The sequence below is a fragment of the Convolutriloba macropyga genome, unplaced genomic scaffold (assembly GCF_964194025.1).
Source record: "Convolutriloba macropyga unplaced genomic scaffold, txConMacr16.3 SCAFFOLD_6450, whole genome shotgun sequence".
Classification (NCBI taxonomy): domain Eukaryota; kingdom Metazoa; phylum Xenacoelomorpha; order Acoela; family Convolutidae; genus Convolutriloba; species Convolutriloba macropyga.
This window is the reverse complement of record NW_027453189.1, coordinates 1-11,695: the sequence shown is the minus strand read 5'-3', so window position 1 is coordinate 11,695 and position 11,695 is coordinate 1. Positions and strand designations below refer to the sequence as shown.

The 11,695-nt window shown below is 54.6% G+C and overlaps 3 protein-coding genes across 3 annotated transcripts; 2 read left to right on the top strand and 1 right to left on the bottom strand.

Moving 5' to 3' along the window:
- The first annotated feature begins 1,887 nt into the window (after positions 1-1,887).
- Positions 1,888-3,015, top strand: LOC142358116 (uncharacterized). The gene is made up of 3 exons (XM_075409580.1): positions 1,888-2,015; positions 2,191-2,412; positions 2,531-3,015. The coding sequence occupies exons 2-3, from the start codon at positions 2,253-2,255 to the stop codon at positions 2,863-2,865; spliced, it is 495 nt and encodes a 164-aa protein (XP_075265695.1). The 5' UTR covers positions 1,888-2,015; positions 2,191-2,252; the 3' UTR covers positions 2,866-3,015.
- Positions 3,016-4,445: 1,430 nt separating this feature from the next.
- Positions 4,446-6,539, bottom strand: LOC142358115 (uncharacterized). The gene is made up of 5 exons (XM_075409579.1): positions 5,863-6,539; positions 5,632-5,758; positions 5,313-5,526; positions 4,852-5,216; positions 4,446-4,676 (listed from the first exon to the last, which is right to left on the bottom strand). Exons 1-5 carry the CDS (start codon positions 6,384-6,386, stop codon positions 4,446-4,448), a joined length of 1,461 nt encoding a protein of 486 aa, XP_075265694.1. The 5' UTR covers positions 6,387-6,539.
- Positions 6,540-8,086: 1,547 nt separating this feature from the next.
- Positions 8,087-9,896, top strand: LOC142358117 (uncharacterized; the record flags this gene model as incomplete). Its single annotated transcript, XM_075409581.1, has 4 exons — positions 8,087-8,445; positions 8,552-8,675; positions 9,088-9,334; positions 9,552-9,896. Coding segments are annotated over exons 1-4 (1,075 nt in total), but the record flags the coding sequence as incomplete, so codon positions are not given.
- Between the last annotated feature and the right edge of the window lie 1,799 nt (positions 9,897-11,695).

The window sequence follows — 11,695 nt, the reverse complement described above, 5'->3', positions numbered from 1 at the left end:
CTTTCTGCAATCACACAGTGAGGTTTTCAATTGCATGAATCGTTGTCGAGTGCAGCATACATACAAGAAGGTGCCATGGTGCAATGCCTTTCATCGTGTATTTTTTTAGTACCCGGGTATCCCTACCCTACCTATTGCCCCCAGGCTAACCCAACGGCTGCAATCAACCCTTCACGTACTGCCCCCAGGGCTCATGAATATGGCTCATGTGGGCCGGTACATTGCAAGAGCCAAAGTACTCGTACTCGTACAGTAGCTAGCCGGCTGTGCATGTGCATGTACATATTCCTGTACATATCGATCCATGGTTCCTTCATACTGTCCTTAACTACAGTGCTGGAATAACTGTGATAAAGTAGATCGACTGGGTACCCTATCCTAGGGTACCTACCTGCCGCCCCCAACAGGGGTGAGTCCCTCCTGCTGTCCTGCAATCTGCATGCCCCTATCGGCCATATCACCCATGCCGGGGGGGGGGGGGGGGGGGGGGGGGGGACCTCCGTTTCATGCACCAGGTGTGTCCCTCACAGGGTTGCCTGCATGCGTCACACATGCGTCCGCCGTCCTAGCTGGTACTAGTACTAATACGGGTACGGTTCATGCTTGCATATGTATTCCAGGAGGTCCCCTACCCTACGAGTACCCTACCTATCGAGTCCCCTACCCTACGAGTACCCTACGAGTACCCTAGATACCAAGCTCCAAGATACCGGTAGGGTACCTACTGTACACCGTACACCGGCACCCCTCTAGCTCATGTACGGTCCCTGTCCGGCTCCGCGCCCTGTGGCCCCGGCCGGCCCCCCTGTTAACCAACCCCTCAACACCGTACACCGGCCAGCGTCCGGTGTACTGCTGACTCACATGTGTGTTCAATTTGACCGGCGTGCCCACATGCATGCAGAGTTGTTGGTCCGGACTCCGTCCCGGCCGGGGCAACAAAGCTCATGCAGATCGAGCCAGGGGTAAACATCAACTCATGGTCAAGCAATCAGTAATACACCCCTACCGGCCATTTCTGGCAACGCTGACAACTGGGTAAGTACTGTTGCTCGTACTAACAGCACAAATACTCGTGTCGGCTGATCAGCTCGTTCCGTAAAAGCTGCTTACCGAACACCCGTCAGAGAACTTCGGAACACACATCCAGTGACCAGACGGAGAGGAAGGCGACTCCGCACGCCACATCGAGGACGAGCTTGCAGCACCCGTCAGCGTTTTCATCTCCGGACGGGGTTGGCCTGTTCCATTCCGTTGGGTCTGATATCTGCGCGCGGGGCTGTGCTGTTCATCTGTGCATGATTGCCACCTTCCGCTGACCGACCTTGCAGCGCTGGTGACTGACTGACGGTCATCCGGAGCTGCAGTCAGCATGGTGGCGTGGTGTTTCCTTAGAGCGCTCTTGGTGGCAGCAACTTTACCATTGGCTTGGTCCAGATCCCCCTCAATGGCAGACAGGAGGTATGGGAGGGCAAGCGGGGTACTCGGCGTTGACTCCGCGGCGGCCGGTCCGCTGGGCCTCGGCCGCAGGCAGCGCCAACTGGAAGGCCAAGGGTCAGCGCTGTCCTAACGGCGTCCCTAGGCAAGACCACGCCCAGCCTGGAATCATGATATGGGCTGCCGGACGGAGCGGGACCACCTCCTTCTGGGAGACACTGCACTCGTGGGTGGAACGTGCCGGCATGGCGATCACGCCGCTGTGCACCTTGAAGGAGCCGTTCCACGAGCGCCGCGAGGTTCTGTCGGAGGAATACTGGAAGCGGTACAGTGACGCCACCCGTTCCGCCCGACCAGAGCAAGGATCCCGCTATCCTATCTCTAACTTCACGGATATACGCCCGGACGGATGGTTCCGATTTCTTTTCATTGTGTCGATGTGTGTCCTTAGGTGTCTGACCGAGAATGCTGGCCCACACTTCGCGCACGTGAAGCCCATGCACCTGGTCACTGCAAAATCGAAGGCACTCCAGACACCTGAGGGGCTCTTCCTCCTCGCTCACAGGATGGGGGTCAAGGTGAGCGGCTTCTTCTCTAGGTAGTCTGGCAGATTGGTGCAGATGACACACGAAAGCTCACTAGTAGTGGATTGGACCACATCGTTTGATCTAGGCAACAGTGAGTGAAGACAACGGCCCCCAGAGCTGAACAGGGAGTTTGCAGCTGAGGCCTGCCATGTCACTGTCAACACAGGTGGTGGTGACAGTGGACCGCAAGAACTGGTTGGCTCGAAGGTCAGCGCGGGAGAGAGATACATGGCAGACGTCCTCGGCAAGAGGAACGATCCGAACTCTGAGGCTCGGATTGACTTTATGAGTCGCTTCTTTGCATACCAAAATGAAACTGAATCAAAGGAATCTTGGTTGGACCGCAACAGCCATTTCGAGATGGAAGATGCAGAGGAGTTGGAACACGGTAATCTTTTGTCTTTTGTCTGCCTCGCTATGCAAAGATCTCACGCGCACACCCCTGCAGGTATCAGCTGCATGCCAGATTGCTCACTGTTGCCTTCTGTTTTGCTTTCTGCCGACAGGCAAACACATTGCTCGCCAGCTTGGGATGCGAGTGCTGACCTTCACATACAGGAAGAACAACTGGCCTTGCATGGAGGTGAACAAGACACTATCAGTCGCAGTTGAAGAAGGAGTCTTCCCAAGGATGCCACCAGGTGCTTGCACCATGAAGCATGGCATGTCCGATGGATCCAGCTTCCATGAGCTTTCTCTTGAGCAGCGAGTGGGGCCACAGGCTGCAGCCATCATTACAGACGCTCTGGCAGGGTCAAAGGATGAGTGGATGCTCAACCTGGAGAAGGAAGCCCCTCCTGTTCGTAACAGCGGGAACCGCTTTGCTCCAGATGGCCTTTAGTTGCTGCCTCAACGTTATGTCTTCCAACAGGCGATATAGCTCTACTCCGGCCATGGCACAAGCACTGTCGTTGGGATTCAGCAAAATAACGCACCGAGTCAGCACTTGTGATTTATTTCGCAGTCATGAGTCCTGCCTAGCACCTTAGTATGGGCACAACTATAATCCAGTTTAGGCACCTCCCAACATCTGTGCAGCATCTCCTGTGGCCCATGGATGCCAAATCAGGGTATCCGTTGACTTATATGCGTAAGCAGAACAGGAGCGATTCATATTCAATCTATCTTCCTGGCCCAGATGCGGTGTGTTTCCTTCCCGAACCTGGTCATATCTCGCGGGCCAAGCCATCTCATGGCAGGCCATCGGTCATTTGCAGACGACGGCAGCTGTACTGTCAATTGCCTCTATCTGGACATATTCATTTGCTGGTGGGCCTTAGCAGTCGGCGGTCATTGATCCTGACAATCAGATTCAACGTTCCCAATATCAGGCAAGTGTTGTCACTATCTTGTTCCTCGCTGGCACACTTGTTTCTGCACTTCAATCGTATCCCTTTTACTTGTAACCGGAAGCAGTCTATGTGGGGGCACTGGTTCACAGGCGCACAGCACCATGATGCACAATAGCTCATGCAGATCACTCAAGCTTAGTGCCTCGGCTTCTTGGTGATGAGGGCATTGGTTCAGGAACTGGAGGTCACGGCAACCCGCCGCAGAGCACCGCCCAAGTGTAGGAAGCTGCCAGGCATGTTCGATCGAACTGTCATAGCGACAAGACTCAGCATGGCGCTTCTCAGGGAACCACAGGGCAACGGCAAGCCACTTCAATCTTCATTCCCAAGAGAATGACAGATACATAGTCACAGTACATCGCGGCGAGCCGAGAGAGGGTTCTGCTGAGGTGCAGTCTGCACTTCATTTCTTACAGGGGTGATGGTAAAGCATGGCCTACAGTAGCTACATGTCTAACCATAAGCCGCCCGAGTTGCAGAGACGAGGGAGACAGACAGGCAGACAGAGATGTTTGAAACATAATGAACGATACCTGCGGACGACAACCTGATGGGCTTTAGCTCCCCGTCAGACATCTAGCATGCAATAGCACATATGGAGCAAGCAGATTCGGAGGCCGGCACTAACCATAGATTAGATACAATTATGCGACACTCCTGTATCGTAATGGACATGCAGTAAATCCCTCATGATCATGGACCCAGGGCCGCCACGATAACTGGTTAGTTGGGATCAAGACCAGGCAGCCAGCGTGTCAGCTGTGTGTAACATCTGTACATTGACACACCCCCGGCCCCGGGCGGGGGGGGGGGGGGGGGGGGGGGCGGCAGTGCTCCTTGACTCATTGGGCGAGGCCACGTACGACTACCAGCCATGGACCACCGGCTGCAACTAGCCCCTAGCACCCATATGTGGCAGATTTGCCATGGGAGCCATGCCGGGACTGTCCTAGCCCAATTTTACCGAGGCATATCAGGCATGTATTGACCGCAGGTAAGGTATAGGATCAAATCTCGCTATCGCTGAACAAGTGCCTACCTACACCCCGCTTTGGTATCCTACATGCCGTCACGTCCAGAGCGCTTCTGTGGCAGTTGACAAGCAAATTAGCACATCTTGATTGAGGATCCAGGGAGTATACTGCTGGGCCTGGGAGCGCTGCACTCCACAGTCACTGTGCGGCCGACTAGTTCTCGCATGGCACACCAGTGATGTGATTGGGGCGACGACGGATGCTCTAGAGAAATCTACAACCGCGACATAATTACAGTATATTGTTGTTACTGAGGGTAAACCACGCTAAATCAGACACAAAGCGAGGCCAGCCAGGGATTGCTACGGCCTCAACTACGACATGCATGTCCCGTGCGAATCACGCACATCGCTGGAATTGCCATAGCCAAGGGCGAAAGGCTCCTGATATTGTCATTGTGGCAATACCAGTGTCAGGGGCTTAGCAATTAGGGCATCAAACAATGATGTTGAGGCCGCCTTGGCTGTACTGCTCGACAAACTCCATGTCATTGTCGCTCAAGATGTCCTCATGGGGAGGCACCTCTCTCTCCAGGTCCAACATCCACTCGTCTAGGCTTCCTTTGAGGGCATTCATGATGATGGCGGCAGCTTGTGGACCGACGCGGTGCTGCAAGTCAAGCTGATGGAAGCTGGAACCATCCGACTTCCCGTGCTTCATCTGGCAGGTGCCGACGGGAACCCTGTGATAGATGCCTTCCTCGACGGCAACCGCCAGTGTCTTGTTCACCTCCCGGCAGGGCCAGCCCTCCTTCCTATACGTGAAAGTTAAGACCCGCATGCCCAGCTTCCTAGCCTCTTCTTTCCCTGCTTGGTGTGGCAGTAAGAAAGCCGTCAGCCCATTGAACGTGGCACCCACCAAAGCAAAGAAGTGAGTGAGGGGCCGTCACAGACAAAACTTGCCTCTGGCCAAATCTGGAGCGACGGCGTTCCGGTTGCGGTCCAGCCACTGCGCATTTGTCTCATCTTCACTGGCATAGTTGAAGAGTTTCAGCATGAAGTCCAGCCGGACCTGTGCCTCTGGGGTGTTGTCCTTGCGAAGCATGTCTGCCATGTAGCGCTCGCCGCCGCTGATCATGCGTGCCAACCAGTTCTTGCGCTCCACTGTCACCACAACCTAAGTCCCAAATCAATGGCTGATTTCAGAGGGAATGGCAAGGCCGGGGAAATAATGGAGGCAGGATGACAGTTTGTTTTTTTCATTAAGGGGAGGGGGTCTGACTTTCACTCCCATTTTGTGCGCCAGTTGGAACATTCCTTCCGGAGTCTGGAGCTGCTCATCTTCCGCCCTTTTCAAGTGCATGGGCTTGATGTGTTCAAAATGAGGTCCTTGGCTCCCTTCCAGACACCTTCCAATGGACACACATCGGTTAGCCAGGTGAGAAGTACAGATGAGGAATTGAAGTTAGAAATACCTGAACAAGTAGCTGTGTGTGTACGGGAGTGTTCTCACCCCGCCCACAACTCCTCCGAGATGGGCTCCCTCCTCTCATGAAACGGCTCTTTGAATCCACAAAGTGGGGTGATCCTCATGCCACCATGTGTAAGCCAGGAGTGCATTGTCTCCCAAAACGAAGTGGTGCCACAGCGGCCGTCAGCCCAGATGAGAATTCCAGGGCGGGTACTATTCTGCTCTGTGGGGAGCAGCTTGTCCAGGCTGCTGGCACCTGTTAGCCTGGGGGAGTACCCATGATGGATGGTATGAGAATTCACCGAAGGTTCGTAGGTGTGCGCAGCCAGCCCGGGCTCCAGCAGAGTGCCGGTGCCGTGTGTCAGCCTTTGGCCATCCCCTCCAGGTAAAGTCAAGGAGCATAGCAAAACCAGCATGAATGGCTGCACAGCGCTACTGCTTCGAACTCGTACCCCGCGGCGGGAAATGCCTTGGAACGCATGATGTCTCATGTCTGACCGTTCAGGGGAGACCAAACAGTGTGCAGTGTGCAGTGTGCTCGATTGTGTCGCTTTGGTAAGGAACATGCGCGCTGCGTAAGCAGGGTCGTGCGCAAGGTACGACTCTTCGTGACGCCCCAACCGACTCCGGAGTACACCCCAGAGTCGTGGTAACGTAGCGCCCACAGATAGGGGACAATACTTAGCCTGCGCAAGTGTCCACTGTTGACGACAATTGTGGCCACGGATTTCAGGCAGGCCGGCAACCCGGTGGGTGGCAGCGACCGCGAGGGAGTCTCGGAGGTTGGTTGGGGTTGGGATGCAGAGTCAGTCGTCCAGCAACACCTCAGTCATCAGAGACCAGAGTATCCCTCCAGGGCACAATTTTTTTTGACCTTCCTCCCCGGGGGTGAAAAAAATCCCTACAGGCAGCTCCAGGGCACAATTTTGAACTACATTTTTTTTCACCCCCGGGAGAAGGTGAACTAGTGTACTGTACATATTGAACTACATATTGAACTACATATTTCTCACGGGGTGAGCAAAAAGATTCGAGAGATTTATCACGAAAATTCGGGCTGTCGCCTTCGCGTGCATAATTTCGACGACTATTCGTCATTAAAAACCCGAGACGATTTCCGAATAATCCGATCGAACTACATTCCTTCGGGCAAAATATACGAAATCATTCGAGCTTATTATATCCCGATTAAATCAGGGGTTTTTCGACCCACCTTCTTCGCCCGGGGGTGAAACAAATCCCGATTAAATCACGGAATGTAATTGGAGTAGGTACATGTAGTAGTAGCTTGACCACTAAAAAAAAACTGGTGCCGGCCTATATCCCTCACATCCGGTCTGTTTCCGATCACTCTTGCACACTGGCGTCGCGCGTGCGTCACACTGTGCATGGGCAAACCGCGAGCGCGCACGCTAGTCGCTAAAAGCGGGTTCAGCATCGAATCACTCCTGCTGAAGGACGTCTTCGTTTTGATGAAACCGAGCTAGCGCTAAGGTTGGTGCCCTCGTCTCGACCCAACCCGGCAAACAGCCGTTGCGTTACACCATCAGTACGTTGCCGTATTGTAGGTTCCGGGTTGCATGAGGCAGGCGCAACTGCCGGCGCCTCCGGCGTGAGTCAACCTTTCGCTTTGACTGCGAGACGGCCCGGGGGCGGGACCGAAATGCTCTGTCAAACAACAGCTGAAGTTGTCTGCTCCATGGTGTTCTATTATGGGAGAGTATGGGTTGAAACCGTGTTTCTTTTGAACCTCAAGAGCAGTTGATCGAGGCTGCCAGTCACGGTCAGTAATCTGGGCTGCGTCATGCTGTTACCGAAGCCCCGTACGGTCATTTCGGGGTCTGGCTGTATGAGCTGTCTTTTCGGTGCCACCCCGTCTGTCTTAGATCAAAAGCAGCGCATAATATATAAGGTTGGGAAGGGCAAGAGCGGTGCATAGTGCCGAAGGCTGTTGCACCCTGTCGGCAAGACTCACAGCACTTCCTGTGCTTGCGCAAGGATGTGGAGATTAGTGCCGGTACGTGCGTAAGGTTGCTCGTGCTGACACTTTCCTCGTGCTGAACATGAATCCCTACCAACCCCCCACCTAACTTCTCCCTCAAACATAATGGCTTGGCATATGTTGCCAGGAAGGTCAACAAATTTTAAACGCCGGCTGCATGGATGGACGACTGGCCATCATTCACTAGCGGACTGAAAGACCCCTCCATCAGCCAGGAGTCCCTCTGCTGGACGCGGAACCGCCAGGGCCCCCGGGCAAGGCACAATGGCAGCAGCTGCCCGGCGCAGCTGCATTTCGCTACTGCTGGTGTTTAGCCTGATAGGTTTGGTAGTGTGTGATGCCGGGTTTGGGTTAACGCGCCGAAATGGGGCTCAGCCCAGGGGTCAGAATAGAGGCAGCCCAAGAAGGAAGGAGCCTCCGCTTCTCCAAACTCAAGGCTTTGGGCCAACAGGGCCCCGCAAAGGCATACTGATATGGGCTGCTGGGCGGAGTGGTACCACCGCGTTCTGGCAAACCACCAAGGACTGGACAGCTAAGGCAGGCATGAATCTCGGGCTCATGTGCAACAAAAAGGAACCATTTCACGAAACGGTCCAAGTGCTGAGAGAAGAAAACTGGAACAGGTAAAAGCCCCCCGCCCTAATTGACTTGTGTGGATAATCCATACCTCAAACTGAGCAGGACCTCAGCACCACTGATTGGCACATCCTTGCTATGGCTTTGCTTCAGATGCGTCAACCAGGGCCATGGCCCTTACATGTTGCATGTCAAGCCGATGCACCTGAGGAAGGCTGAGCCACAGTGTCAAACCCCTGAAGGCATGTTCCAGGTGGCCCAGAAAATGGGTGTGAAGGTACACCCATTGCTGTCCCTGCGATCCCCCCCCCCCCCCCCCTCCTTGCACCTACAGTACAGTCTCAGGAAAAGCACTTTCAACGCCTGATTCCATGCCTCGCATGCGTGCATGGCTACGGGGCGAGCGTGAGCTTTTCAGTCCTACACATGTGTGGGTGTGAGAGGACGGGAGTGGCACATCATAACTGCGACCTCTCCTGCAGCACATAAGAAGGATGGGAAACCATGAGGAAGTGATGGAAAGAGGAACAGCAGGCAGGGGTGATCATGGCGCAAAGTCCCGAGGGAGAAAGGGTGTAGGAGGCTGCTTGTGACTGCGAGGCCAGGTCATGCGTACTTAGGCACCAGGATGTGCCTATGATCGTCATGGTGGTTTACTTGCTGGAGGCCTGACTGCCTGCCTGCCTCAGGTGGTGGTGATGGTGAGTCGCCGCAACTGGCTAGCAAGGAAGATCAGCGCCGGGGAGAGATACACCATGGACGTACTAAAGATCCCCAAGCACGCATGGCGGTGGAAGAACAACCAGCAGAAGTGGAACACACGCCTGGACTTCTTCCGCTCTTTCTTCAGCTATCACAATGAGACGGAAACTAAAGAGCAATGGCTTGAGCGTCAAAGGAACTTCGAGCTGACGGACCCGGAAGAGCTGCAAAGAGGTACAATGCACTCGCCCGATCAGCAGTCTCGCCCTGTATGCTTCTTGTGGGTCTGCACTCACATCCAAGCCAGCCAATCCGGTGTGTATTGAGCAACTGACCAGTGTGCAGAGTAGGGCGCGAGAGGCGCACGAGAGAAGTGTAAGATGCTGTAGACTCGAGCGAGGCGGTGTAGTCGTCAAGGTGCACTCACCATCTATGTCGTTCTTGATCGCAGGCGCCGAGTTTGCGCGCAGCCTGGGAATGCGTGTCCTCAACTTCACTTTCAATAAACATAATTGGCCTTGCAAGGAGGTGACTGCCACTGTCAAAGCGGCCGTTGAGGAAGGCGTCCTCCCCAGACTGCCCTCAGGCTCATGCACACAGCGCCACGGCAGGTCTGACTTTTCCAGCTTCCGCTTTCTTCCGTTGGATCGCCGCATTGGCCCTGAGGCCGCAGCATTGATACTCGAGGGCATCAGGGGCACTGAGGATGAGTGGATGCTGGACCTCAGCCGTGAGACCCCGCCCGATACCACCTCAGGGGCTTTGAACATTGGCTCTCAAGTGCAGCCTTCCCAGGGTCAGGAAGGCCTGTAGCATGTCCTTAAGACTTTTGTAGCTTTGGCACCGGACTGTAAGTTGCCTACGGTGCCGTGAATCAGTGCACACAGAGTGCTGTTGCGAGGATAGGGGGGGGGGGGGGTCCACTTTACTCACTCATTAATTCCTCACCAGGGGGAATCCCATACAGGTATTCTGATGATCCGTCTGACGGTCTTCCCAGCTAGAAGCAGAGCAAGGGCCATGGCCATGGCGTTGTGAATTGACGGAGTGCTGCTGGCGGGTGATCTGTTCGGACCATATTCTTGTGGGGTAGGGCATGCGCTCACAACACAAGGTGGCAACCTAGTGCGTACACACTACACGAACATTCCAGGCGCATGTTTAACGTCATAACGCCGAGGCACTGGGGGCCCACAAGTTGCCAGTGGGAACCGGTTTTCATGGCATATTTCTAAACTGGGGAGGTCTGTGGACCCCATGCCGAGCATGGTGCACACGGTTACTAGTTTCAGCAGTCCTGCGGCCTGGGGGGGCGGTGGGGGTTGCCGGGCCTCCCTGGGGCCAGTGCCAGACCGTGCGAGGCCGAAGCAATCTAGTGCCACAGACCGCACGAACTCCTGGCGTGACCAGCCCTGCGTTGTGCTGCACGCATCTAGGATGTGGCTGCATGCCAAGCGTTCAGCTGGATATGCAGCCAAATGGAATCTGTGGCTGTGTCAATGGTCTCATTCTATTTAGCTGATCAATTCAGCTGAAGAACTCTGGCTGTATGTGCCTGGGGATTCTCAGGCCCAAAGCCATCGAGTCTTGCATGGTTGTTGTAATTGAAATACACTGTTGCATGTTGTCGACACCAGGTGCAGGTATTCACTGGCATGTGACATGCAGTGATAGTGATCTGCACAGTGTGTAATTGGAATTCAGACAGACACACATACTGTCAGACAGATCCACAGAAACAGGCTGACAGAGTGCATTCCAGACACACAGAAGAGGAGTAGAGAGGAGGGGTGGCTGATAGCCAAGGTCCCCACTGCGCGGAGCAAGGGAAGAGGACGGGGAAGGATGGGGGTGCAGAGAGCTGTGGTAGAAGAGGGAAAAGGTTGGCCCGGTGTATTTTTCAATACACACCAAGCAGTCCTCCCAACTTGAATGCGTTGTTTCCCCCAGGCCGGTAGGTAGGTATGTGCGCAGCCCCGACGAAGAGACTATGTACTCGTACTGTACTGTACTTTTGTACGCAGAATCATTGCAGCTAGCTAGTGACGATATACCCTTCCTAGGTTCCCGGGTTCTACCCTACCTTACGATGGATCAGGACATGGACACAGGCCCACACCATACTGTATACCACATGCATATTGTACAGTACGAGTAGGGTAGGGTAGGGTAGGTACGTACGAGTATAAAAATTTAATTTTGTACCCTCGGGTAATCGTACTCGTACTAGTACGACTTCCAGGCCCGGCCCGGTCATATCGCGGCATAGACCGGTCTACCTACTCTCTAGGGTAACTCCCGATCACGTGCACAAAGCACAGCAGGACGTCGACGAATATAGGTTTCGCGCGAGCTAGTTGCGAAGAATGATCAGCTCCACTGTGACTGCAGGAACCGTCCAAGCTGCCACATCCCCTATACACCACGGGCCCACGAACGACCTGTGGCGTAAAATATTCCTACTCTTAGTCTCGATCATCATTCAGGATGGGATGGTTTGGCGGCAAAAGCCCAGCGCCGGAGCCGGAACCCGCCCCGGAGCCCCCGGTGGAGCTGCCCACCAAGGACGGTGACCTGAGCTCCCTACTGGCTGAG

What these genes read in the sequence shown, in the direction of transcription:
- LOC142358116 (XM_075409580.1), top strand. Translation starts at nt 2,253, where the DNA reads ATGGCAGACGTCCTCGGCAAGAGGAACGATCCGAACTCTGAGGCTCGG. An exon ending in TGCAGAGGAGTTGGAACACG is followed by an intron (nt 2,413 to 2,530) that starts GTAATCTTTTGT and finishes TTCTGCCGACAG; the next exon opens with GCAAACACATTGCTCGCCAG.
- LOC142358115 (XM_075409579.1), bottom strand. Translation starts at nt 6,386, where the DNA reads ATGTTCCTTACCAAAGCGACACAATCGAGCACACTGCACACTGCACAC. An exon ending in CGCACAAAATGGGAGTGAAA is followed by an intron (nt 5,527 to 5,631) that starts GTCAGACCCCCT and finishes TTTGGGACTTAG; the next exon opens with GTTGTGGTGACAGTGGAGCG. An exon ending in CGCTCCAGATTTGGCCAGAG is followed by an intron (nt 5,217 to 5,312) that starts GCAAGTTTTGTC and finishes CACACCAAGCAG; the next exon opens with GGAAAGAAGAGGCTAGGAAG.